Source organism: Mustela lutreola, chromosome 7 (genome assembly GCF_030435805.1).
Source record: "Mustela lutreola isolate mMusLut2 chromosome 7, mMusLut2.pri, whole genome shotgun sequence".
In the NCBI taxonomy this organism is placed as follows: Eukaryota; Metazoa; Chordata; class Mammalia; order Carnivora; family Mustelidae; genus Mustela; species Mustela lutreola.
The window spans coordinates 132,226,010-132,252,975 of NC_081296.1; the positions used below are offsets into that span (position 1 = coordinate 132,226,010).

The 26,966-nt window shown below is 39.1% G+C and overlaps 1 protein-coding gene and 1 long non-coding RNA gene across 12 annotated transcripts in view; one reads left to right on the plus strand and one right to left on the minus strand.

Annotated features, from left to right (window-relative positions):
• LOC131836797 (uncharacterized) overlaps nucleotides 1-16,470 on the minus strand; it is a 140,603-nt gene extending 124,133 nt beyond the window's left edge. For 7 of the 11 annotated variants that reach the window (XR_009355795.1, XR_009355787.1, XR_009355790.1 and 4 more), the window contains exons 1-5: nucleotides 16,333-16,470; nucleotides 12,108-12,186; nucleotides 11,697-11,838; nucleotides 9,655-9,755; nucleotides 8,538-8,612 (exon numbers count right to left, since the gene is read on the minus strand). This is a non-coding gene — a long non-coding RNA (uncharacterized LOC131836797). Of the gene's footprint in view, nucleotides 1-556; nucleotides 6,011-8,537; nucleotides 8,613-9,654; nucleotides 9,756-11,696; nucleotides 11,839-12,107; nucleotides 12,187-15,591; nucleotides 15,654-16,332 lie in introns of those variants that run through there. The other 4 variants (XR_009355793.1, XR_009355785.1, XR_009355792.1 and 1 more) reach the window with 4 other exon arrangements.
• A 219-nt stretch (nucleotides 16,471-16,689) lies between these two features.
• Nucleotides 16,690-26,966, plus strand: part of SEL1L (SEL1L adaptor subunit of SYVN1 ubiquitin ligase) — a 54,738-nt gene continuing 44,461 nt past the window's right edge. The window contains exons 1-3 of the mRNA XM_059182621.1: nucleotides 16,690-16,881; nucleotides 22,447-22,484; nucleotides 23,311-23,542. Coding sequence (XP_059038604.1) covers nucleotides 16,812-16,881; nucleotides 22,447-22,484; nucleotides 23,311-23,542 — 340 coding nt within the window. The 5' untranslated portion in view covers nucleotides 16,690-16,811. The remainder of the gene's footprint in view (nucleotides 16,882-22,446; nucleotides 22,485-23,310; nucleotides 23,543-26,966) is intronic.

The window sequence follows — 26,966 nt, forward strand, 5'->3', positions numbered from 1 at the left end:
GGGTCCACAATGACAGGCTAAACCCGCGTCAGTTCTTATGGCCTCTGACTCTGATCACTGCTATGGGCTGGACTGTGTTACCCCCAAATTCATACGGTGAAAGCCTCACTCCCAATTGACAGTTAATTTTATGTATCAACTTGACTGGGTCACAGGTTGCCCAGATTAAACATTATTCATGAATGGGTCTGTGTGGTTGTTTCAGGACAGGGTTAGCACTTGAATGGGTCAACTCAGCAAAGTAAATGGACACCCCCCGCCCTCCGCCGCCACCAGATTGGGTGGGCACATCCAATCTGCTGAGGGCCTGAACAGAACAAAAAGTGGAAGAGAGAATTCTCTTCCTGCCTGTCTTCTTGAGCTGGAACATCAGTCTTCTCCTGCACTTGAACTGAGATTTAGCCCATGGAGCAGCTCCCCTAGTTCTCGGGCCTTTAGACTTAGACTATAATTACACTCTTGCCTTTCCTGATCTCTAGCTTCCAGGGGTCAGATTCTGGGACTTTTCAAACTCCGTAACTGGATGAGCTGATTCCTAATAATAAATCTCCTTTTATTATATACAAATTATCCTACATAAAATATAGATAATATTTTATTATAATGTAATTATATCATAACCAATATAAATAGGAAATATCTATAAGTATATATAGGTATGCATACACTTGTATCTATAAATATACACACTTATATCCTACTTATACATTATACTATATATTTTATATATGTTGTATGTCTCTTATCGTTTGTTTTTCCATTTCCAGAGAACCCCAACTAATACATCTTAGCATCTCAGCATATGACCATATTTGGAGATAATGTCTTTAACAAGATAATTAAGTTAAAATTACTCATTAGGGTGGGCCCTAATCCCATACGTCTGGTAGCTCTATGAGAAGAAGAAATTAGAATCCTTACACACACACTAAGGGAAGATGATGTGGAGACACAGAGAAAAGATGCCATGCACCAGGCAAGGAGAGGAGCTCGGAAGAAAGCAACCCCACCTTGACTCCAGACTTCTCCCTTCAGAACTATGAGAAAAATCCATCTCTGTTGCTGAAGCCACCCAGTCTGGTATTTTGCTATGGTGGCCCTGGCAAACTAATATAATGATAGTGGCATCCTCCAGAAACCAGAGCCCTTCTCCATGAAGCTCAAGGCGCCTACTGGTGGAAATGTTGCAAGATTTGAGGGGAGTCGAACCCTTGTGAGTCCAGCTGCCTCTTTGCACCAGGAGGGTGACCAGAAACACACCAGGACCAGAAACATCCAGGAAAGAGACTCAGGAGAATGCAGTTCAGCCTAGACAGAATTACCTAACACAACATGTAGCCCTTTCTACCATTCCCATTACAACAGCGGCTTTTAACCGGGGCTGATTTTGCTCCCCAGGGATGGTTGGCAATGTCTAGAGATACTTTCAGTTGTCGCAGCTGAAGAGCGGGCTGCCATCCACATCCGCCAGTAGAGGTCAGGGATGCTGCTGACACTCTCCAGTGCAACAAAGGATTATCCAGCCCCACATGTCAATAGTTCCAAGGCTGAGAAACCCTGCATTGCATCAACAAATCCTTCACACTAAGAATTTAAAATTTTAGCAGTTTGTAGTAAAAGCTGAGCCGGGGAAAGGGCCACTGGCAGTCACATCACAGTGTCCAGCAGCGTATAATCACCTCTCCTCTCCTCCCTTCCTCCCCTGGCCCTTCGCTCCCACCTCCCGTGTCTCCTGGGAGCTCCGGATTCTGCCCTCTCCTTCAGAGCAGCTTCCTCCTTCTCTGAAATCCTGACACCATCCAATATCCTGAAACTCGGGATCTCATCTTAAGCCCCGAGGAATTATCAGAATATTTTTCCTTTTTTTTTTCCAGAATATCTTTCTTAAATCATGGGACATCACCCCTCACCAAAGGGAAATTTGAGTGCTGAGACATAAGGCAAAAAAATTTTCTCCACCTTAAAACATATAGGAGTATACTCATATATTCAGACCCAGACCAAAAAATCTGGAAGTATTAACATAAAATGTTACTAAGGTTTAATTCTGAATATTATAATTTGAGTTGATTTGCTTTCCCTTTTTGCTTATCTACATTTTCCATTCCCTGCCCCCCCACACTGAAAAGACATGGTTAGTAAAGGGAAAAAGTATGTCCGTAGGGGTGATATATAACCACATGTAAAGATTCTTACAAAATAAAACTAAATGAATAAAGTATCAAATTTAGTTATATACACTGTATGACTCCATTTTTAAAGTATGAAAAAAAAAAAAAAAACCCAAGGGAAGTATGGAACAGCAACAAGAACAAATGCCTAGAAAGAAATACGTCGTGGTGTTTTATTCAGAAAGCCAAACTAGAAATGACTTTGTTTTTCCTGTTTCTTAATTTTTTAAAAATTAACACAATGCACATACCCAGTATAACCATCTGACCTACAGTGTGGGTGAGAACTTCAAATATGATCTCTATCCCTTCCATGATTAGGTTACATTATAGGACAAAAGTAAAGTGATTCTTTCAAATATAAGATCCCTAATCAGTCTCCTCTGAGTTAACGAAAACGGAGATTATCCCGGAAGGACCTGACCTCATCAGGTAAGCCTTTTAAAAGAAGGTTTACCGTCCAGAGATTTGAAACAACATCCTCCCTCTCTCTTGTGGGCCGTGAAGAAGCAATGAGTTTGCTGCCATGAGTTTTACAGCTTCAAGGAAACGTATTCTGCCAATATTCAGATGAGCTTGGAGGAGGACCCCCAGCTCTCAAACACCTTAGCTGCAGCCTTGGGAGACCCTAAGCGAGGACTCGTTTCCACCGTGCTGAGACGCCTGACACATGGAAGCTATGGGATAATAAATGTGTGTCTTAAGCTGCTACATTTGTCATAGTTTGTTAAACAGCAACAGAAAACTAATAGATCCAACTTGGTCGCCTTTGAAAAATTACATTTGAATTCACAAACTGTAGAATGGAAACCAAGAGACCTGGGTCTATATCACCATTACCTACCTATATGATCTTAAACAAGTCCCTTCTCAAGGCATGAAGTCTTCAAACACGTAATATGACAAATAAAAGCTTGAAAATCCTATGATTCTAAATCTTGCCACAATCAACTCTGTTACTGTGCTTTCTCCCCTGTCTTGCTTATAATGGAGTCTTATAGTTGCTATAGATAGGTAGCCCACCAGTTAGACTGTCAGAATCCTTTCATAATAAAAAGATTCTCTTTATAGCAGAACTCATTCTTCAAAACATGGCACTTGCCTCACTGCAACCCAATTGTAATTTTAGAATAAAAATATATAGCAAAAACGCTAAGATCAAAGATATATAAACTAAAATGGCACAAAGGAATATTTTATGAAAAGGGAGAAAGTCCAACAAAAGAAGGATTAAACTAAAACTGTGCTTCTTAGAATTCAGGATTGGGTTTTGAAAAGAAAGATTATCGGACCATAAAAGCAAGCAGTCCAACTAGAGGGAATGAACCAGTGGGATTAAAGCAAATAATATGAGCATGTGAAACGGAATAAATATTTCTACAGACTGAATTGTGCCCCCCCCCAAATTCCCATGTGGAAGCCCCATCTCCCATGGGATGGTATTTGGAGATGGTACTCTCCTCCCGAATGGGGTCATGAGGATGGAGCCCTTTGGTGGGGTTACCAGAACTCAACAGCATGCCCACTCTCTCTCTCACTGCCATGGACATAGGACCCAGCAAAAGGTAGCTGTCTGCAAGAAAGCTGTCACTGGAGTTTGACCACACTGGCACCCAGATCTCAGGCTTCTAGCTTTCAGAACTGAAAGAAATAAACTCCTGTTGTCCGAGTCACCCCATCTGTGATGTTTGGTTAAGGCAGCCTGAGTTGACTCATACGTATGTTTTAGGGGGAAAGGAAAAAATAGGATTGGAGATGGAGAGGAGAGGAGGGGGAAAGATGCTTGGTGGCCACGCAAGGGAGCTTGATTTCACCGCCCAAGGTTATAGCAAATCCTTGTGACTTCTTGAGCCAGAGAGATTGAGGGAAATGAGTCTGATGATAATCTCATCAACAAGTTTATAGGACATGGAGTTATGAGGGCTATGACCAGGACAGTGACCACAGAAATAGAATGGTAGCAAAACTTCTAGGAAACATTAAGTGACATGAATTGCCAGGACTTCAAAATAAATTCAATTGTTATTAAATAATGAACTCAGTCCTTAAGCCTGACAAATGAGAAATTCTGTTAAGAGGGAAATGGTGAGGATCCCTGGCCAATGAATGAGGAGGAACTGACAAAGGAAATCTGGCCTTCTTTAATGGGGGCACCTGTCTCTCATGCTGGCCAGATAATCTCCCAAAGTTCTATGGAGAATCAATAAAAAATGGGAAAAGTTGTTTGACCTTTAGAAGGACCGCTCAAGAACAAAATACCCAGGTTGACCTTCTTAGTTGCCAGCTAATCAGTGTTTAAAAAAAACTGCTAAAAATGCTCACTGTTTCCAGTCTTCAGCTTCTTTTTCCCTTCTCTTTCTTTGTCATAAATCCTGTTTTGCCTTTATTTCCTGACTCAGCGTAAGAATCCCTCCCTCGGGTGTATGCATGCACTTTCCCCTGCATGCACATTGTGTGAAATAATAGAAATGTCTCTGAGTTATTCTGTGATGCAAGGATGGACTTCCTCCTACATTTCTGTGCTTGGCCCTGCAGTCAGGTGCCAGGCTGAAATACTGGACCCACATTCTGAGCTGCAGACTGGGGTAACTTTCTGAACATGTCTATGCCTTGGATTCTTCGCCCACAAAAATAGGAATAACTAAAACATCTCCTTTGTGTTATTACTGATCGAGGCTTACACGACAAGGACATATATGAAGTGCTGACACAGTGCTAGGTACCTTGTGAGCGCACACAGAGCTGAGTTCTTACCATTAGAACTCAGTAAATCAAAGAAAGTTCCAGAACACCAGGCAGAGTGCAATAAATAGAAAGAACTAGGCTGCCAACTCTTTAAAAAGAACGGGAACACATTTTTGCAACTTCTGAGTCTTAGACTACTTCAAAATAAAGTTATTTTTAAAATAATGAACAAGGACAATCTGATAAGCTCTGCAGATGACCTTCACCCCTCTCCTGGAGTTATCTTTCCCACGAGGGGCAGTATTCAAGCTGCCCTACCAACTCGGTCATATACGCACTGATGCTGGATAAAAGTCCAGCATCATAATGAGGTTTTACCGTGCAGTCTTTGGTTGGTAGACTGCTTTCTTACTTTATTGCTTTTAATCTTCATGACAGTTCTGAGAGGTGAGCCAGGTTTAACGATCCTGATTTTGTAGATTAAGAAACTGAGCCTCAGGGATGTTACAAACTTGCCAACGTTTCTATGGCTGCTGAACCGCTAAATAGGCAGAGGGCACAATCCACAGTAGGGCCCAGGTCTGTTGCACCACACGGCCTTTTTTTTTTTTTTTTTTTAACATTTTTTAATTGTTCGCTTATTTATTTTTGTAGCCCGTGGGACTGCTCACTTAAGTGCATTTTAAAATACTTTTTTTCAAAAATGAAGTCCAGGCATATTGCAGTTTTGGTTCCAAAACACTGCAATGAAGGGAATATCACAATAAAGCAAACACTGCAATAAAGGGAGTCAAATGAATTTTTTTGATTTCGCAGTGCCTATAAATTCTGTTTACACTGTACTGTAATCTACTAAGGGTGCAATGGCCTATGTTGTGGAAAAAAATGTACAAACCTTAATTTTAAAATCTTTTCTTGTTAAAGATGCTGGCCAGCCCTGAGGTTTGGTGAGCCGTGGTCACTGATGAGAGACCACTGTAACAAATACAAGAGGCACACTGTGATTGCACAATGAAAAAGTTTGAAATATTGTGAGAATTACTAAAATGGGACACGGAGACCCAAAGTGAGCAAATGCTGTTGGGAAAATGGTGCCAATAAACTCGATCCATGCTGGACTGCCAGAAGCCTTCACCTTGCAAAAAACACAGTACCTGTGAAATGCAATAAAATGAAGTATATTATGCTGATATATCTTAGTTTCCTATCGCTGCTTATTACAAACTTAGTGGCTTAAAACCACACAAATGTATCATCTTATAGTTTGAATGTCAGAAGTCCAAAAATGGACCTTACAGGACTAAAATCAAGAAGTTGGCAGGGCTGTGTTCCTCCTGGAGGCTCCAGGGGAAAATCCATTCTTTGCGGTTCCTAGCTTCTAGAGGCTGTCTTCATTGGCTCATGGTCCCCTTTTAGTAACAGCATCACTCCAAGCCCTGCCTCCATCATCAAATCTTCTCTTTCTCACTTTGACCTTCGGGCCTTCCTCTTGCAAGAATGCATATGATTACATCTAGGACTCCTTTGGATAATGCCAGAGAATAATGAGATGAGAATCTTCCCACCTCAAGACCGATGTGGGGGTGGGGGGACATTTTTCTGCCTGCCACAAGATAGCATTTACAGACATAAAAATGCATGGATCTTGAGGGCATGTTTCTATGAGTTTGGACAGAAATGCATCTGTCACCCATGTGATGCACATGCTAATTGGACTATAGAAGAATTCCGTTACCCAAAAGTTCCCTCCTGCCTCTTTCCAGTCAATTTTCCCCTTCCCACTCTCACCCCCAAGCAACTGCTTGTCTGAATGCTATCACGACAGGTTAGTTGCAACTGTCCTTGAGCTCCATGGAATGGAATCATAAGAGATGTGCTCTTTGGAGTCTGGTTTCTTTCACTCAGCATAATGTTTTGGAGAATCATGCATGATATGCACATATCAGTAACTCTTTTCTTTTTGTGGCCAAGTGGTGCTCCATTGTTTGTTTATCCATTCACCGCAAAGTAAACACTTCAAGTTTTTCTAAGATCTTCCCTATTTTGAATTTAGCTACTGTGAACGTTATAACTGAAGACATTGTGTGTACACGATTTCATGCCCTCTCCTGAGCAAGTACTTAAGAATGAGAACATTAGGTTAGAGGGTAGGTAAGAGTTTACATGTATAAGAACTATGGCTAAGAATTCTATTCAGCAATTATACCTTTTTATACCCTACCAACTGCTCTACATCCTCACCAACATCTGTCAAAGTTTAGCCATTATGGCGGGAGTAAGGGACATTTTGTGGTGATTTTAATTTACAGTTTCTTGGTGACTAAAGATGTTAAACACCTTTTCATGTGCTTATTTTCTACTTACCTATATTCCTTGCAAAGGGTAGGTTCAAATCTTTTCCATTTTTTTGGTATTTTTATTATTGTGTTTCATCGTATTTGTATATTTATTATAGTTTTTTATATTTCTATTTACTACATTAATATATATTAAATCATATTTGTTATTCATGTTACTTAATTCATCTTTATTTTATGTCTATACTGATAGCCTGCATAGTTTTAAATAACACATTATGTGTTTATTATTGAGTTCTTCATAAGTTTTGGACACAAGTTCCCTTTAAAATATATGGATTGCAAATATTTTCTCTGTGGCTCATTCATTCCTTTTCTCAGCGATTTTGATATACAGAAAGAGATAATTAGATTTTGAAATGGATATAGATATGTATAGTTAAGTATATGTGTATTATGAATGTGTATGCATTTATATACATATACAAACATATGCCCACATATACATACACACACACACACATTTCCTAGCTCCGTCTCCTAAGAGATTTCAGAAACATTAATACCTCAGTAGTAATGAGTACTCCTGGAAAACAAACACCATTCTCCACTGAAAGAAAGCAGACCTACTTGGAGAAATGGCTGATTCAGGATCAGATCAGGGAAAGTAGAAAAAATATACGTAGTACAAAAGTGTTAAGGATGTGCTCAAGAAGATATAGGAGTCAGTTTGAAGAGGCACCCCCTGGCTACATCTGAGATAATCTGAGCATCAAAATAATAATGATAGTAATGGATTTTTATAAGCTATCCAGTAAAGAACACCTGAGTCTATAACAATGTAAATTAATCAATTAAATGCGTAAATAAATAAGAAAAAGCTCTGCCTGCATTAGAAAGCTAATTAATAAACGTAGAAGGAATGATAAGAATTAGAAAATCACCAATTGGCAGCTGTCATAGTAATTACTGATTCAGGCAAGAATCATGAATATACATGGTAAAACTAGTGGGTGAATGTTTAAGGAATAATGAGATATTTACATAACCTCACAGTACCTTTTTCATATAATTATTATATTAACATATATTAATTAACATAATTAACATTTAAATTACAAAAGTCAATGCAGTGGAAACTCCTCGTTAGCCAACTGACCAACATTATCATCGCCAGGATTTGGAATAACCAATAGCATTTGGCTCCTGACATGATCCCCTTAGAAGAATTCAGCATCGTTTCTGTGATGGTCTCACCATAGGTGCAAACCCCAAAACTAATCATGACACAAACCGACATTAGGGTACATTCTATGAAATAACTTGTTGATACACTTAAAAATTATTGGTGTCAAGAAGTTGGGAAACGCAAACACACACACACCTTCAGGAACTATTCCAAATCAAAGGACACTAATGAGATGAGACAGACTGTAGGGACCCGATGGTCTTGGATTTTCTGCTGGGAAAAAGGACATCATTGTAGCAAATTGGCACGATATGAATAAAGTCTATAGATGACAGTACTGAATCAGAGTTAACTTTCTAACTTTGATAACAGTTCTGTGCCTAAGTTAGAGAATTCCTTGTTTTCAGGAAATACTAACACATGTAGGGATAAAGAAGCGTCGTGCCTACAAATTTTCTCAGTTGTTTTAATTCACGTGTGCCAGTATATACGCAAACTTTTCATGCATATATGAAATATGTACTTATTAATGTATATTTTAATAGATATGTAACACATATATTTCTTTTTTGTCAATGCAGCCCTTCAAGTTGGATTTATGTGAAATCAACATGGCATAGATGGGAGCCTATTCAAGAATAGGAAATGATCAACACCCCCATTTTGCATCAAAATGTTTGCATCAAACTTACTTCCAAGTGACTTGTATTCACGGTAATATTGTTTGAATATTTTGAGGATCCTTCTCTTAGGATCTTACCGACTCAACTTTGCACTTAACCATCTGAATTTCTAACCAGTGGTGTGAAATTCCACTGAATCAAACTTTTGAGTAAAATTGTTTTAACTGGTTACTTTATCATTATATCCAAACGATTAATAAAGAGGTTTATGCAATTATTTGCTCATTCTCATGCAGGTGAAGGGAAGGCTCTGGGCAATTATCTAAGCCACACTTCAAGATAGTCAGTCTCAGGGGCGCCTGGGTGGCTCAGTGGGTTAAAGCCTCTGCCTTCGGTTCAGGTCATGATCCCAGGGTCCTGGGATCGAGCCCCGCATCGGGCTCTCTGCTCAGCAGGGAGCCTGCTTCCTCCTCTCTCTCTACCTGCTTCTCTGCCTACTTGTGATCTCTATCTGTCAAATAAATAAATAAAATGTTTAAAAAAAAAAAAAAAAGATAGTCAGTCTCAGAGTCATAAGAAGTAGCATTCTGACTACCCCTAAATATTGACCTAAAATTCCCTAAACCATCTGCCCCCAGATACTTCTCCGACATGCCCTGTGCCCTCTCTCCCGTCATCCCCTCTCTCACCTGCTTCAGCATCCACAGGGCTCCTTGCCGTTCCTGGAGCATAACAGACCTGCTCTTGCCTTGGAACCTTCACTGGGGCTGCTCGTTATTCCTGGAAGGCTCTTCACACCCACATTTTTTTTATTTTTTAATTGAAGTGTAATTAACGTACAGTGTTATACTTCTTTCAGATCTTATGCAAATCAAAACCCCAAAGAGATATCACCCTACACCTGTCACAAAGACTAGATCCACTCCCACATCTTCACAGCTCATTCCTCATCACTGTAAGTCTCTGCTCAAATATGAGCTCTCCCTGCTTCAGATTGAAATGATGGTCCCCACTCACCCCCCATTACCCTATTCCCCTTCCTTGATAGTTTTTTCTCTCGAGTACTTGTCACTTTCCAATAAATTATCATTTACTTATTTATTTTATTCTCTTTCTCCCCTGGCTAGAATGAATGTGATTTTTGTCTGTTTTATTGATTGCTAAATCCCCAGCACCAAGAACCTAGTGTGCCTCCCAGTTGTTTGCGGAGACAGAAAAACAAAGAGTAGCCCCTGACAGTTGGGAGCTGGTTTGGCACTCATAACTAGGCCATGTGATTCCCCTCTTGGACTTAAATAATCTCAGAATACCAACCACATACAGGTTACTCTGAGACAAAGCAAACCATTTCACAATTTTATTTAAGCACAAATAGAAACAAGTTCCCTGTGCCATTCACGAAATACCAAACACTTCCTCTCTTGGCTAAAATAAGTAGCTACTAGGGCGCTTGGGTGGCTCAGTGGGTTAAAGCCTCTGCCTTCAGCTTGGGTCATGATTCCAGGGTCCTGGGATCGAGCCCCACATCGGGCTCTCTGCTCATCAGGGAGCCTGCTTCCTCTTCTTTCTCTGTCTGCCTCTCTGCCTACTTGTGATCTCTGTCAAATAAATAAATAAAATCTTTTTTAAAAATTAAAAAAAAAATAAGTAGCTACTGTTTCTTCACCAATGATGGCTTTATCTTCATTGTAGTCTCCTTTCCTTTGAGGTGAGGTTTACTGATGGATTTCTATGAAAATCACAGAAATCAGGGGTACTTCTAAGAGCATCCAATCTAAAGCAAACCCAGCTTCCCTGGATCCTCCCACCAATTACCAACCAAAAGTCCAAATTCTACACTCGGTTCTTTCTAAAGCTCCCTTCCTGACACATGAAATGTGGTGTTCTTCATCCTTGCAGAAAGTACAAAACCTAATGTGTTCAACTACAGGTGTGTCCTTGGTGGCCTTTGGCTGAAGGGCATTAACAGTGCCCAGAAAATATTTGTTGAAGGAAGGAAAAAATAATGGCTAATCTATGATTATAATGGTTTTTTTTGTTTTGTTTTGTTTTTTTTATTTGACAGAGAGAGAGAGAGAGAGAGAAAAAACATACAAGTAGACAGAGCAGAGGCAGAGGGAGAGGGAGAAGCAGGTTCCCCACTGAGCAGGGAACCCAATGTGGGGCTTGATCCCAGACCTGGGATCTTGATCTGAGCTAAAGGCAGACACTTAACTGACTGAGCCACCCAGGCGCCCCAGACTGTACTGTTCTTAACTGTTCTTAACCCAACATTCACTGATTGAATACATTGCCATCTACTCAAGAGTTAAATATTCTGAATTTAATGGGAGCTCTAAACTGTTTATCTCCACCTTACAAGGTTCACTTAAGTTCTTACTTAAATCCAGTTTTAATTCAGTCTTTCTCCAGAAGTGGCAGTTAACAAATCTATGAAAAAATTAAACCTGTCCATTTATTCATGGTATAAATGTATCCTGGCCTTTCCTTTTACCTGGCAAGAATCCACTCTGTTTAGAAAGGATATACACCTCCAAAGTAAATGTCATTTCTACCACTGAAACTTGGTAGAGCCTGAACACACACACCACACCTATTCCACCAGCTTCCAAGCTTAGGTATTTTGAATCCTGTGCTCTGCAGTTGGGATCTGTACTCTGACCTTTATGACAATTATAATTATGCAAAGTTGCATGTACATTCAAAGCTTATTTGATTACTAATTATATACCTGCTCTTTACAATCCTGGAATTATACTTAATACAATGAAGTATAAAGCCATGGTCCATTTCCTTGAGGAACAGAGAATATGCATGAAGAGATGCCAGGTTCTATCTCACAATATAGTGCAAGGCTTTCAATTTTCATTTATCTGTGAGATATAAACACAAAAATAAGTACTTTAATGTACCTCATCTACATCAAAGAAAGTACATTCTTCTCTAAGTTCTAAAGGGGGAAATATCCTGCTCCTTGTCTATCCTTAATCCTGCCCTGGCAGATACATTGGTACAAGTGCTGACAGCCTGTGCACATGGCCAACCAAATAGATGCCTAACAATAGCACAGGAAAGGATATACTTGACTAGAGTTAGTGACAATCACTGCATTCTCAGGAAAAGACTCTGGGGGTTGTCTTACCATCTTAAGCAAAAAGCAGACTGGATTTGTGTCCTCAACATGTTCGGGAGGTTCTCAATATGTGCTGGTTGCTCGATTCCTGTCAATGGAATAAGGTGACCTCAGTGTCATCTGCATGAAGAAGCGCTTATAATCTACTTCCATGGAGGCCTACGCTGTGTTGTAATGCAGAGCAAACAGGTTTTCTGCAACTTGGAAGTCTATGACAGTGACCCAGAACACTGATATGGACAAGTTAAACAGAATACAGACAGCTGAGCAAATATTAAAGAAGCCTATGAATTAATGAATAATATTAACATTTTGTACAAGTACAGTGAGTACAGAAGTTAAACTGGGAATGTTGGCAGGAAATCATGAGGAACGTACACCTGGACTAGATAAGGCCATGCAGAACTCACAACCTTTTCGCTATTTAATCATCATGCAACCTAGCAGGCTGAAAAAATAAATCTGGTTTTCCCACACCATATTCTAGACCAGCTTTGGAGACTTGGAATTTCCCTAAAAAGTCAAGGTCCTATGAATATTCTCATAAGATACCAATTACTCGTTTTTGGTTAAAGACAATAACTCTAGCAGCTCTAAAACCTTTTCATAATAAGGAAATAAAACTAATTGTATTAGTCTCTATACAAACTACTATTTTGATTTCTGTCTTTGCTTCGACCAAGCAATCAATAATAATATTTGTAGAACATTCTATAATTAAAGAAGTACTTTTTTCTTCCTTATCTCTTCTGCGATATGAACCTCAGAACACACTTGGTGAAGAGAATATTATTAATATACTTATTTTACAGAGGCACAGAAGAGTGAAGTAAATTTCCTGTATACTAGGGATGCAAATGTTCCTTAATATTTCCCTATACAATATCTTAAGATTAAACTTATAACTTGGGGTACCTGAGTGGCCCAGGCGGTTAAGTGTCTTTTTTTTTTAAGATTTTATTTATTTATTGGACAGAGGGGGGCAGAGAGCAAAAGCAGGGGGAGCAACAGGCAAAGGGAGAAGCAGGCTCCCCGTGGAGCAAGGAACCCAATGCAGGGCTCAATCCCGGGACCCCAGGATCATGACCTGAGCTGAAGGCAGACATCCAAGAGACTGAGCCACCCAGGTGCCACCAAGCATCTGACTCTTGATTTTTCCTCAGGTTGTGATCTCAGGATCATGAGATCAAGCTCCACATTGGGCTTCATGCTCAGCAGAGAGTCTGCTTGTGATTCTCCCTCTCCCTCTTTCCTCTGTTTTCACTCTCTCTCTCAATAAATAAAAAAAAATTTTTTTAAAAAGGACTAAACTTATAACAGATAGCAAGTGCTTTCAAAATCTTATTATTAAAATACTTCATAAGTAAGGCATATCTATCAAATTCCAAAAATTATCTAGTGCTAATAGATGGCAAGTCCAATGTTATACACCTGTATATTGAATTATATAATCGTCTCTAGCCACTGAAAGTTTGCATCCCACCTAAAAGGGAAGTTTGGGGGTGCCTGGGTGGCTCAGTGGGTTAAAGCCTCTGCTTTGAGCTCAGGTCATGATCCTAGGGTCCTGGGATCGAGCCCCACATCAGGCTCTCTGCTCAGCAGGGAGCCTGCTTCCCTCCCCCCTCTGCCTGCCTCTATGCCTACTTGTGATCTCTCTCTCTCTCTCTCTCTCTCTATTTATAAATAAATAAATAATTTTAAAAGGCAAGTTTGCGAATGTCCTGTAAATACTTAAAGAAATAAAGAGTAATGAGAACCCGCCTAGTCAGAGAAGAGCCTGAGCCAAGATGAAATACAAGTGAAAGCGGGAATGATGCCATGGTTGTGGTTCAAAAGAAGCAAGGGCAGTAGGGAGAGGATAAAGGAGCCTATGACAAGAGTTTGTTCATGTGGAAATCAGAACTGTGTTCATGGGGCCTTAAATTTAAGAAGCACTTAGGAAAGAAAAGGATGAAAAGGGAAGCTAAGTCCCAAGCAGTGAACATTCCCTAGTCTATCAATCAGATCATAACTGCTTCTCTTGTGGAAGGCAGAAATTTCCCCAAGAAAGTATAACTGCCAGCCCAAGTTCCTGTTTTGTCAGTAGGGTTTCAAACATTTTTTGATTCTATGACAAAGGCAGTCATTGAAAATTTTTAAATAGGAATTTTAATTTAATTTGAATTGAATTTTACTTTTAAAAGCAAAATTAATCTGGCTCTATGTGGTTGCCTTGAAAGTGAAAAGAGAGTGATGTGGGTGAATATTGCTAGAACTCAGGTGCACCAGGCAGGTAAGGGAAAGTGAGACCCCCAGTAGGGAAGTTTTCAGTGAGAAAGACAAAAATGGTCACAATGACAAGGGCAGCTGGCTGGCTCAGCCAGTAGAGCATGTAACTCTTTTTTTGTTTGTTTGTTTTTCTTTTTCTTTGTTAAGATTTTACCTACTTATGTGACAGAGAGAATATAAGCAGGAGTGGCAGAGGGAGAGGGAGAAACAGACTCCCCGCTGAGTGCTGAGTAGAGAGCCTGATTTGAGGCTCCATCCCAGGACCCCATGATCATGATCTAAGCCCAAGGCAGACACTTAACCGATGAGCCATCCAGGTGCCCCGAACATGCAGCTCTTAATTTCGGGGTTGTGAATTTGAGCCCCATGCTGGGTGTAGAGATTGCTTAAAAAACAAAATCTTTAAAAAATAATAATAATAAAACAGTAATTACATAGCTCACATTGTTAGGATGTGATGATTGATAAGATGAAAAGGGGAGGAAAATATACCAGAATTTACTCTATGATTTAAAATCAGAAGAACTCTGAGGAAACATTGTTAGTAACAGAAACAGAGATCAGTACCAAGGAGGTAGCAAGAGAATAACAAGACAATAATTTCCTTCATCTCCTCTGATGTGAATGTGGAACAGCAGTTAGTATTTTCGGGTTTTTTTGGGGGGGAGGGGGCTGGTTTAACAGTTTTTTATACTTATCCTGGAAAAGAGGATTTTTATTTAAAAAAAAAAAAAAAAAAAAGGAAGGGCGCCTCGGTGGCTCAGTAGGTTAGGGCCTTTGCCTTTGGCTCAGGTCATGATCCCAGAGTCCTGGGATCAAGCCCAGCATCCAGCTCTCTGCTCAGCAGGGAGCCTGCTTCCCCCTCTCACCTGCCTCTCTGCCTACTTGTGATCTGTCTGTCAAATAAAGAAAAATAATAAAATAAAAGTAAAAAAATAAAAAATAGGGCGCCTGGGTGGCTCAGTGGGTTAAGCCGCTGCCTTCGTCTCAGGTCATGATCTCGGGGTCCGGGGATGGATTTCTGTATTGGGTTCTCTCCTCAGCGGGGAGCCTGCTTCCCTCTCTCAATCTCTCTCTCTGCCTACTTGTGATCTCTACCTGCCAAATAAATAAATAAATAAAATCTTTAAAATTTTAAAAATAGGATAATAAATAAATAATTGGGAAAAAAATGCCTGGAGGTATTAAGATATGTGGCTAGGGTGGACTTGTCCAGAAACCTGACCTCAAGGGAGCTGAGGACTGAGTTCCGCTCGGTTCCAGGACCAGGCTGATGGTGGGTGGATTCTAGGGAAAACAGAATGACACAATTTGATGAAGGGGCAGGAACACAAGCCACTGCCCTGCTACCCAGTGGGAACATGCCTGGAGTTGGTACTTGATACACCAGACTATTTCGTCGTCTGCAATGCGATCACCCTCACCTTTGTCTCCAAATACACCACTCCAGCCTCCGGAACTCAGGAGGAAGAAAACAGTATAACTCACAAAAAAGAGAGGGATAAGGACCAGGGTTTGAAAGGCTTTTTGCAAAGGCTGTTAGCACGTTTTCCAGATGATTATTACCCGGTGGCCCCCCTAAAAATGAATACGAACATTGACATGATCTGCACTGAACGGGGTTTCTTTCCATTTGTTTTGTCAGGGAAAGGAAGAGGGGTAGTGAGTGCCATCAATATATGGCACTGTTTTATCTAAGTTCAACAAAATATTTCGAACTCGGTCTAGCTGTTGTACTTTTCCTAAGTTAACTCTCAGATGTGTCCAATTCAAATTTTCTAAATAAAACAAAGAGGAAGAACAGCTTAACACATTACAAACGCTTAACCTTATAACGTGGGTTTCTTGTTACATATGTTGGCTCAAAAAAACAAACAAACAAACAAAACACCCTTTGGGCTCGTGGCCTTGAGCAAACGTCTAGCACAGATGTTACTCAGTAAGTTCTCTTAGTTTCAACACCCACCTGCACTTTTAAATCTTGCTCCATAATGGGATACGTTTTTCCGAGCGCACACTTCGAAAAAAGCCCATGAAATGTATTGTGGGAATTGTAGTCCTGGGTGACTTTCTTTTCTTCCCGGCCCTGGACTCACGCCCTGATTCCGGGATGGTTGAACTCAGGATCTACCAATTAGCTGGGGCCATGTCGTGAGGCCGTGGTCCAATCAGGAAAGCCAGTGTGGGAATCTCGCAAAATTATTGGTCAATGTATGACCCCGGGGGCGGGGCAATAGGGTGGGCGGGAAGACTGCGGCGATTGGGCACAGAGCCCGAGGCGGCGGGCGGGGATTGGCTCCGCTCTAGGGCAGGGAGGCCTGGGAAGGGGCGGAGGAAGGAGACCAGAGCAGGAAGAGCAGCGGCGAGGCGGCGGCGGTAGCTGAGTCGGTGGTGGCAGAGGCGAAAGCGACAGCTCCAGGGGGTGGCAGCGGCCGCGGGAGCAGGATGCGGGTCCGAGTTGGGCTGACGCTGCTGCTCTGTGCGGTGCTGCTGGGCTCGGCCTCGGCGTCCTCGGGTCAGTATCCGCCCCCTCGGACTGGAGGCCGGGAGCCACCGCCCCCCCGGCCTCCATCCCGGGGCAGGGCCGTGGGGGCTCAAGCTGGAGACTCCACTCTCTCTGGTCACACTTCGCACGAGCCTCTTGCTGTCCTTCCTCGGGCTTTGGCTGGCCTGGGAGAGGGGGGGTGTTTAGGGAGCTAGAGAGGGGAGGAAGGGAAGGGGCGGTCCCCCTGCCCACACCTCTCCTCCCTTGACAAACTTTACGCGACTCCTCGCGAGTGAGGAATTGACTCTTGGGGAATAAATCCCGAGCGCTGGCTTAGCGCCACAATGACACCTGAGCCTTCCTGGAACTTCCTCAACTCTCGGACAGATTATGTGCTTGGGATTTGTAAGTTAAGTAGTTGACCCACCTGGGGTTATCACTGAGCAGAGCCGGGTCCATCAAAACCAGGATGTTGACAGTGGTTTTGGTGGATTGCTGAGCACCTGAGGTGCCCCTTACCTCCTGGTCTGTTTTAAAATGAAGACTTTTGATGGAACTGTGTCCATGCTCAATCCCTTTTTAGGAGATATTCCCGAGAAAGTGGTGTTGATCTCTGTCACCGTGTTTCTGAGTTGCCCCATGTTTGTTGACAGTAACTTTGTGATTTTTTTTTTTTTAAGGAAATCTTGGTCCCTGTAAATTTAAAATGTATATAGCACCTGATTTTCATGTTTTGTGTAGATATAAAAATTCATGCGCTTTTGAGTTGATTTTCCAGTTAGCGGCTTAATACTAGGGTTCTGAGATGTATTTTTCTTTCTTAATAGTTCGGTCTGCCTACATCTGAAAACTTCTGTTTTGGGAGTGTTGATAAAGAAGCACTTAGTGTTTCTAAATGTTGGTAAAGCAACAAATTAGTACAATAAAGCTTTTGGATTTTAATCAGTTTAGTTAACAAAACAGCTGTTCTATGGCTTTAAATTTTTTTGGAACAAGGCAGGGTATAAATGTCAACTTTTTTTTTTTTTTTTCCCAACAGAAAATTTCCCAGATGGTTATTTGAATCCCCAAATTATCTGTCCTAGTTGTAAGTCAATGCCATAACGTCATTCTGTTTCTAAAATAAGAGGTCTAAACCTAAAATTCTATCCATATTGTGGTTTGAGATACCACTTCAAAAGCAACAAGCATATGCTAGTTACTTTACTGCCAACATCATGCCTTGAGGTCTGCCTTCCCCCTTTTTAGTAATGGTTTGTATTCATGACCAAATCTCCAAAACTACCTGACTCTTGAAGCCCTGCTAACAATTATTTGACCACAGGAAATATGAAATAAACTGTTGAGTATAATCGATAGAGTACCTGATGGGCCATAGACCACTTGGCATCAGAAGTCCTCGTAGGAGTTTGTTAAACATGCAGTTTTAGGTATGGAGCAGGTTGGGGTATCTGTAGTTAAACAAGCTTCACAAATAATTCTTCACACTAACGCGTAAGGACGACTAGTGAAAGAACATGGTGAGTATTCCTCTGAATTAAGTTTGCAGAATTTAAAGGAAATTAAAGCCCTGCAAACATTTTCCTGCATATTCTGTTAACTAGATTTCATATGCGTTAAGAGCTTCACGTCAGTGGAAATGGTACTTGAAGAAGTCATTTAATCAACAGTAGGGATTCTCGGGATGTTATAATAGATTACTCATACTGAAGTGTTAAATCTTTGGATCGTGTTGATGTAAGCAGAGAACTGGGTTCAAAAATGTCTGCTCGGATTTCCATCGTAGCTCACCTGTGCCAGGGCATTTCTCTGGCGGAGCCAGAATCCATACTTAGCCAGAACTAAAGCAACAGAGATGTGCTGACAGGTAATAAAGGCACTACTGCGCTCAAGTGCAATTATAGTAAAACACTTGTGTGAGGTGAAGTTTTAGAAATTGAGTACATGGATTTTCAGTTAACTTTCTTATTCATTAAATTGCTTATGTATATGGGAAGTCAGCCTCATTATTAAAGATTTGTTCCTATTTAAAAATCAAGCCTTGGGCCATAATTCTGTGTGGATTTAAAGTTTGAATGTTACTGGTTACCAAAGCAAGTTGCATATTTACCAGTATAAGCAGCCAACAAAGGAAATCTTGATCCTATCACTGTTAGTAGCTGTTATTTCATATCTTGTTTTAAAGACATATAAAAATATGACATTTTTATTCAAAATACTTTTTTCCTGTGAATAAATAAAGGAGAAGGTTAAAAAGATATTTCTCCATTTTCTCAGTATTAGAAAATGCTATATGTTTTCTCACTTAGAAATACTTGTTTTCTTATTTTCAGCAGGAAAAGATAAATGGTTCGCTTTTTCTTTTTTCTCCCTTTGTGCCAGTGTTACAGAATCTTTTAAATCAGGTTCACTACTAAGTATTCCAGGTAATAGTTCTATTAGATATTCAAAGAGTAAATTTCAGATTGCAGACGTTGTTTAATTTCATTATTCTTTTCTTCCCTAAAACATTATTGTGAGTCAACAGGACAGATGGTATTATTCTCTTTTGACAGGTTGAGAAAGAGGCTGACCAAGCTTGCTATTTTGAACCACGTGTATAAAATTAATATGTAATGAAGTAAGGTTTTGAACTTAGCTCTCCAGGCCTCTATTTTGGAGTAGTTAAAAATCAGGAGTATTGTAGGATCTGCACAGATTCAGTGGTAAAGCAGAGAGCAGATGTCTGCTCTCTTTTCACCAAACTCTTAGGACTTCTGTGTTTGAAGATCTATCAGTCTGTTTAGTTTACATGACAAGTTGGAAAATGAATTTATGATAATTACTTTTCCCTGAAAGAATATCCCCAGTACTTTTTGCAGTTTGGTTGGCGGATATAATAAAGATGAAAATTGGTCTTTTTCAAAGGAAAGTGTACAATTCTAAAGTAATGTAAACCTTTATATTCTGGATGTGATACTGTTGAATGAGAAATCTGTAACTCTTCATTGAACTCTTTTGCTTTTTTTTCTTGATGTTTGTGTTCTGCTAAAAGTGTTATTATTTTTGTTTATGCATAACTTAAGTGTCTTTGTTACCTTACTAATACATATCAGAAGTTTCTAGATTATAAGCAACTTCTATAAAAGTGTTATGTGAATAGATACATCACTTTGAGAGAGAAAATAGCTTATGCTTTAAGACTACCATCTGGAGTAGACTTTCTCATTTAGTAAATGAGAAAGAATTCTCTTATTTACTAGTAACCTTAGTACATATTGCTAGTTTGAAGAGAAGAGAGACAGAAGCATGATGCAATTCATGTGAAATAACCCTGATGTCACAGGTTTCAATGACTCTCGGAGTTTAAAAACACATTTTGCTACTTCAATGTGTAATAGCTTGTAGTATCTCAAATGTACATGTCTTCAAGTTTACTTATAGGTATCTGTATTATATACTTATTTGCTGCATATGTGACCTGTTGTGAGAAGGCACTAAATTTCATGATTTAGTGATTAGTAATTTAAGAGCTCTGGCTTATTTAAAGTTTGGGGATATATACATTTACACAATTAATGTCTGCTCTTGATACATTAACTAGTTAATGTTTGTGATTACTTAAACATATCCACTCATACAACTTTGATATATAGTAGAGATAAATTTTTTTTTCTTTTATCCAAATGTTGCTGAGAATGGAATTTGAACCATGTGTTAGAATTCGGGCTTTGGGTAAAACCTGTGAAGAAGTTAGCATGAAGGATGATTGTTAATTAAGTACCATCACTACCTAAATGTTATAGGTACTGTGGGATAATGCATGCTATACCCTTCTCTTCCCCACCCATAAGAAATAAAACATTTGGAAAGTAGTCTAAAAGTAGTAAATGTGAAAGTAACTATAGTTTAAGTGTTCTTTGAATTGACAGCACTTTTCTTATATGGCAAACCTCACTAGTAGACTAGTTTTCTCAAATATTCAAAAGAAACAAATACTATGAAATCGTGTTGTATATTATGCACATAATGAATTGGTTATACTTCTTTTTTTAAGAGTTTATTTATTTGATAGAGATGGCAAGCAGGCAGAGAGGCACGCAGAGAGAGAGGAGGAAGCAGGCTCCCTGCTGAGCAGAGAGCCCAATGCAGGGCTCCATCCCAGGACCCTGGGATCATGACCTGAACTGAAGGCAGAGGCTTTAACCCGCTGAGCCACCCATGCACCTCAGCTTATACTTCTTAAAGTTAGCTCACTACTTTGATAATACAAACTCCAAAGCATATTTTTGTTATGCTTGAAAGAGTTACAAGTTATAAATAATATTTAAGATATAACCATATGGGGCGCCTGGGTGGCTCAGTGAGTTATGCCTCTGCCTTTGGCTCAGGTCATGGTCTCAGGGTCCTGGGATTGAGTCCCACATCAGGCTCTCTGCTCAGCAGGGAGCCTGCTTCCTTCTCTGTCTCTCTGCCTGCCTCTCTGCCTACTTGTGATCTCTCTCTGTCAAATAAACAAATAAAATCTTAAAAAAAAGATATAACTATATGAAGTAAAGATGAATGGCAACTGTAACACTGAACTTTCTAGTAAAAAGCACTTGGTTTTATAGCATTTTGTCTACTGGTCAATTTCTTATATAGCTTATGAGCTTATAACTGAGGTTGACTCCTAGATAAAATCAGATTATTTTAAGAAGAAGAAGGAAACCTAGAGACCATCTAACAGTTGTTTTTTGTAAACTGGCCAGGAATACAATGACCAAACATAAGCATATGGGCATTTGTGCTCAATGTGTTTGTATAAGATCAGGAAAAAGAGTAGCAAGTAGCCAGAATAGAAGTAATAGCACAAAAACACAGAATAATAGACAGAAAATTAACATAATTGGACAAAGCCAAAGCAGTAGATATGAATTTGGAAGAAAGATGTAACCAGGGGCTGGATTCATTGTTTATTTAATTTAAGATACTGATTTCTTAATAAATAGATCTCACATGAGTAAGTACATGATGGTATGCTGCTAGTTTTTGCTTTTATCTGGTTAACTCTTCAGTGAAGTAGAATACAAATCCTAAATATCTTAGTCTGGCAACTCTTCCGTCGCATAATAGTAATTGTTAGTGTCCATCTTTAGTAGTCTCAGTGAACAATAAAATGCTAATCAGCACCAGCACTAAAATAAGCTCTATAACTCCGGATTCTGAGCAGAGGAGAATACTAGGTGGAACCCTGAACCACAGATTCAGAGATTTATTTTTTAAGTTTAGCAACTCAGTAGTAGAATAAAATACGAACAAAAGAATTGGATGGTGTCTGAGGAAGTGTGTTTGGTGGTAAGGGTGGTGGTGGTAATTGGGCTTCTTACCTGAATAAGGCACTAGATGAAAGCAGTGCCTTCCCGGGCAAAGAGGAAGAACTGTTCCATCTAACCCCTTGCTTTCCTTTTACCTAATCTTTTCTGCATAGTTGTTGAATACAACCGATTTTTAGATAATTCTAGGTATATTTATCAAGTGTCTGATTATTATTTGTTGTATTTATCAAGAGCTTTAACAATACCTGTAATTTCCCAACAAGAAGGATGATGAAATTGTCTTAAAATTTCTTTACAGATGAAGAAGGCAATCAAGATGAATCCTTAGATTCCAAGGTATGTACTATAATCTCCATTGACCAGTATTTGATGCCCAATTTAAAAGCATGAATTACGTGTCTTAGAAAGGATATGAAATCTGTCTTTTGATCAACAGAATGGGATTAAGAAAAAAAAAGAAAAAAACTATAGCTGGTATCAATACACTAGTTTTTCTGGGGAGAAAAAATCACTGACCTGTAGGAGAGAGAATAATATTTTCATTCAGAGTGTTGGTTATTAGGTTTAATTTTAATTTGAATGTGCTGTGTGTGTAGAGCCTAAAGGCAGTAATATTCTACTGCCTACTGAGAGATTGATTTTATTCCTTTTTTTTTCATTTTTAGGGTTTTTTTTTTTTATTTTGAAGACTTAACTGCCATTTGTTTCCACTTCTATCAGGTTTTATAAATCTATAGAGTTAATACATTTAAATTGGTTGGTTGAGTGAATAAGGCTGATTATGTATCCAAGGAGACCGTTCAGTTATGATCTCTATCTCTAGATTTGAGGGAATATAGATGAGAAACAGAAAGTTGTACAGTGCTATCATAAGGGCAAGTATAAGCTATATTGGGAGTTTGTAGGGGTCCCTACTCCAGGCTTCAGGAGTTAAGGAATGCTTCCTGTAAGAAATAACATCTAAGTTGAAATCAGAAGAAAGAGTCAGGTTAGGCAAGTGAGAAAGGCATGTAATGAACACATACCAAAGTTTAGAGAGATGAGCATGTATGGTATGTTCACAATTGAAGGAGATGTATCTGGATTAGTAAAAGTAATGGTCAAGTTGGGTTGGAGACAGTCCTGATACTATTTGAAAACTAAAAATCTCTTATATTCCCAGACTTCTTTGTCATCAGATGAGCCTGTAAAGGACCACAACACAGCTGGCAGAGTAGTCGCTGGTCAGATATTTCTTGATTCAGAGGAATCAGAATTAGAATCACCTATTCAAGAAGAGGAAGACAGCCTCAGGAGCCAAGAAGGGGAAAGTGTCGCAGAGGAAATCCGCTTTCTAGAATCTCCAAATCCAGAAAACAAGGACTACGAAGAACCAACGAAAGTACGGAAACAAGGTAGTCTAGACATTTTTCTTGCTTTTGCCTAATTTAGGAAGGAGATAAGTGAAATTTTTAACTAGTGTAGAAAGATGCAGAAGTCTTGTTTTATTCATTATGAGCCACGTATAATGTGTAGAGTGTAGTAGTTAATGATTTTCTAGGTTTTTACATATCAGAGTTATTCACCTAACAGATTTGACCTAAGGTACATAAGCTGAATTTGATAATCAAAATTGGATTTGTATTATATTAATATCCTAACATCCTCTTTTTGTACTTCAGTATGTAATTATCTGTCCAAGTGGGACACAGAATAGAAACTCAGGAGAAATCATCTAATATGCTGCTCTGGTTATTTTCAGAATTGTGTTAGGTTTTTTACTACAATAACCTTCCCAATCACCTAGGAAATTGATATAGGTGTTTATCTAACTAAAGCTTACGTAAACTTCGATCCCTTCTAATTTTTACCTTCTTGACACCCTCTATTTTTAAATTTAAAATTTGCTCTTTCTCATAGTAGAGTGTGCTGAATACTTCTAAGAATTAATTATTAATCCACTCCACCCTGTCCTGCCAACCTTTTGTCATTTTGTTTATTATTTCAAAGATCACAATGATACCCACTTATTACTTTGTTACTAGCCACTTTTGGAAATTGATCCAGATTTTATCTTTCGAAATACAACTTTTTTTCAAAACTAGAATTTTTTTTATTACAAATATCCATACCCATGAATAGAAAAACCTTGTCTAAAAATATTAAAATTACTTTAATCCCATGAGCTAGACACAGCTGTTAACATCATGGAGAAAACTCTTCAAGCTCTTTTCTAAATGTATAGTTCTAAGAACACTAAATTGGGTCAAAATGTATATACTGTTTTACAGCCTGCATTTTGTGCTTAACAGTTTGTCTTGAACGTTTTCCCCTATCATTTAGTATTCTTTTAAAATTTGATTGTTAATGGCTATAAAAAATTTTACAGGTAGGAGCACCTGGCTGACTTATTTGGAGGAGCACGTGACTCTTGATCTTGGGGTCATGAGTCCAAGCTCCACGGTGGACACAGAGATTACTTAAGTAAATAAAACTTTAAAAATTTACATGTAAATATACCATAAATTAGAAACAGATTGTTTATAAATTTTTTTGCTGGGAGATCATTTTAGATGTATCTTTGTGCACATCTATGAAAATTTTCTGAGAATTAGTTTTTTAAAAGTAAATTTGCTGGACTGAATGTAAAATTTTAAAAGATATTTGATCCCATACTGTTAAAATGTAAAAAAAAGTAATTCTGTTCACTTCCTTTGAAATGACTCCTTTTCATGTGCCTCAGCCAAAAATATGTATTACCATTTTTAAATTCTTGCCAAATATTATAGTTTAATTCATTCATTTTTATTTTTTTATGAGGGAGGATTCAAAATATGCACAAAAGTGGAGGATGGTCGTGACCCCCTTGCCCATCATCTGGGGTCAGCAGCCCTCCACATTCTTATTCTTGCTTCATCTCTGCCACCACATATGCATCTACTCTCTTCTTTCCTAGAGTATTTACAGCAGATTCCATGTTATATCACCTGTGTATGTATCTCTGAAAATATGCCTTTTTTCCCCCAGCAAACCACAGTGGTACTATAATGTCCACAAAATTAACGATTATTCTTGAATCACCCAATCCCCAGGCCCTGTGCAGTTTTCCCTGTTGGTTCAGATATCTTTTTAGAACTGGTTGGTTTGAATCAGTATCCACACCAAGATCTTAGGTTTCTCTTAATCTATAACAGGTCTTTCTCCCTTGTTTTTTATTTCATTTTGTTTGGTAAAGAAATAATGTCCTTTGTGCTATACAGTTTCCCACATTCTGGATCTAGCTGGTTGTATCCTTGTAATGTCATTGAACTTACTCACTCCCGGCTATGTAGTCTGTAAATTGGACGTTAACTGTAGACGCTGAGGTAGATTTAGCTCAGGTGTTTTCCTGAAACTATCTCATAGTAGAGTATTGTGTACTTCCTAATATATTGCATCCGGAGGCACAGAGTATTTGATTGTTCCACTTCTAGAAATTGATCAGTAAAGCTGGGTGATGTCAGCCTGATCCAGCCATTCAGAAGTTCCTCACTGACCTTTCACCCAGAGGCTTCCACAACCATTTTGTTTGTCTGGATCCATTATTTCACTAGGAATTGCAAAATGATGTCTTTCTGATGTATAATACCCCCTGCATTTGTTACCTGGGATTCTTTTATAAAGAAAAACTTGCCCTCACAACTCTTTGTTTACCCTGAAACACAGTCCTCACAAGCAGGTTAGATGCTTGGTTCTTTCCCTTGAAATATTTTCAAATAATAATTTGGTGCTCTAGCAACCTCCAAAGGAGGCCAGTAAGTACGTTTTTGTCTGTTTGTTTCTGTTTGCTTTGCTTCTGAGCATCATTCCAGATCTGTGGGTTTCACATATGTTTGCTTCACAGGATTGCAGTCCTTTTTCATTGCTCACATTATCCTATTTTTGCATACTGAGAGTCCCTTTAAGTTCATTCTTGTGGACTAATCATAACCGACTTTTAAACTTGTTTTTATTTTTCAGGCAAGATGGGATATCTTAAATTCATCTTACACATTTCCTAACCCTGAAATGAATCAGCCATTTCTCAAGAAAAAAAAAAATTCCTTTTCGTAGGAAATTGCATTTAGACACTACAATCTAGGCACCAGGAACACGCACTGCAACTAAGTTGTCATACTGGTCACTCTGGTGAATACGGTTAGGAAATGTATCATTCATCCTGGTTCTTCCAGGTTGAATTAAACACTGTAAAAAAAAAAAAAAAACCTGACAGATTTTGAACTCAAAAGAATAAAGAGATCTTACCCAGTACCAAACTTGACTAATATTTTCAGAGAGAATAATTATCACAAGACACAGGTGAAGTGTCAAGAAGTTCAGACTGCCAGGGCTACTCCTAGGTTCTGCTTGCCTCGATTAGGGTGCACCCTGGCCCAGATTTTAACATACGAGGCCTCTAAATGGTGAATATGGAATGTCACTTCCATGAAAGGGAGCTATTTCCATTATAAAACATCTCCAGTTTAGTCTCTGATAATTGCATAGCTTATGTGATATTTTCTAAGAGGTCATTCCTCAAAATATATACATCCCAGATTTATGTACAGTGAGCAGTCTAGACATACCACGTCCATCCTGCTAAAGCATTCCGTAGGTAAGGAGAACCCTCCTGGGAGTAAGTACCTTTAGTGTGCATCAGCATGTTTCTAACATGATTTGATCATGTCATCTTTCTCTCTGTTTATATATAACATAAGTTATGTGCATGGCTTTGAGTGTGTGCAGTCCCAGCTACATTAGAACTGAGTAATATGATATTTATTTATAGACTTGCTTTCTTTATTGGCCTCTCATCCTTAT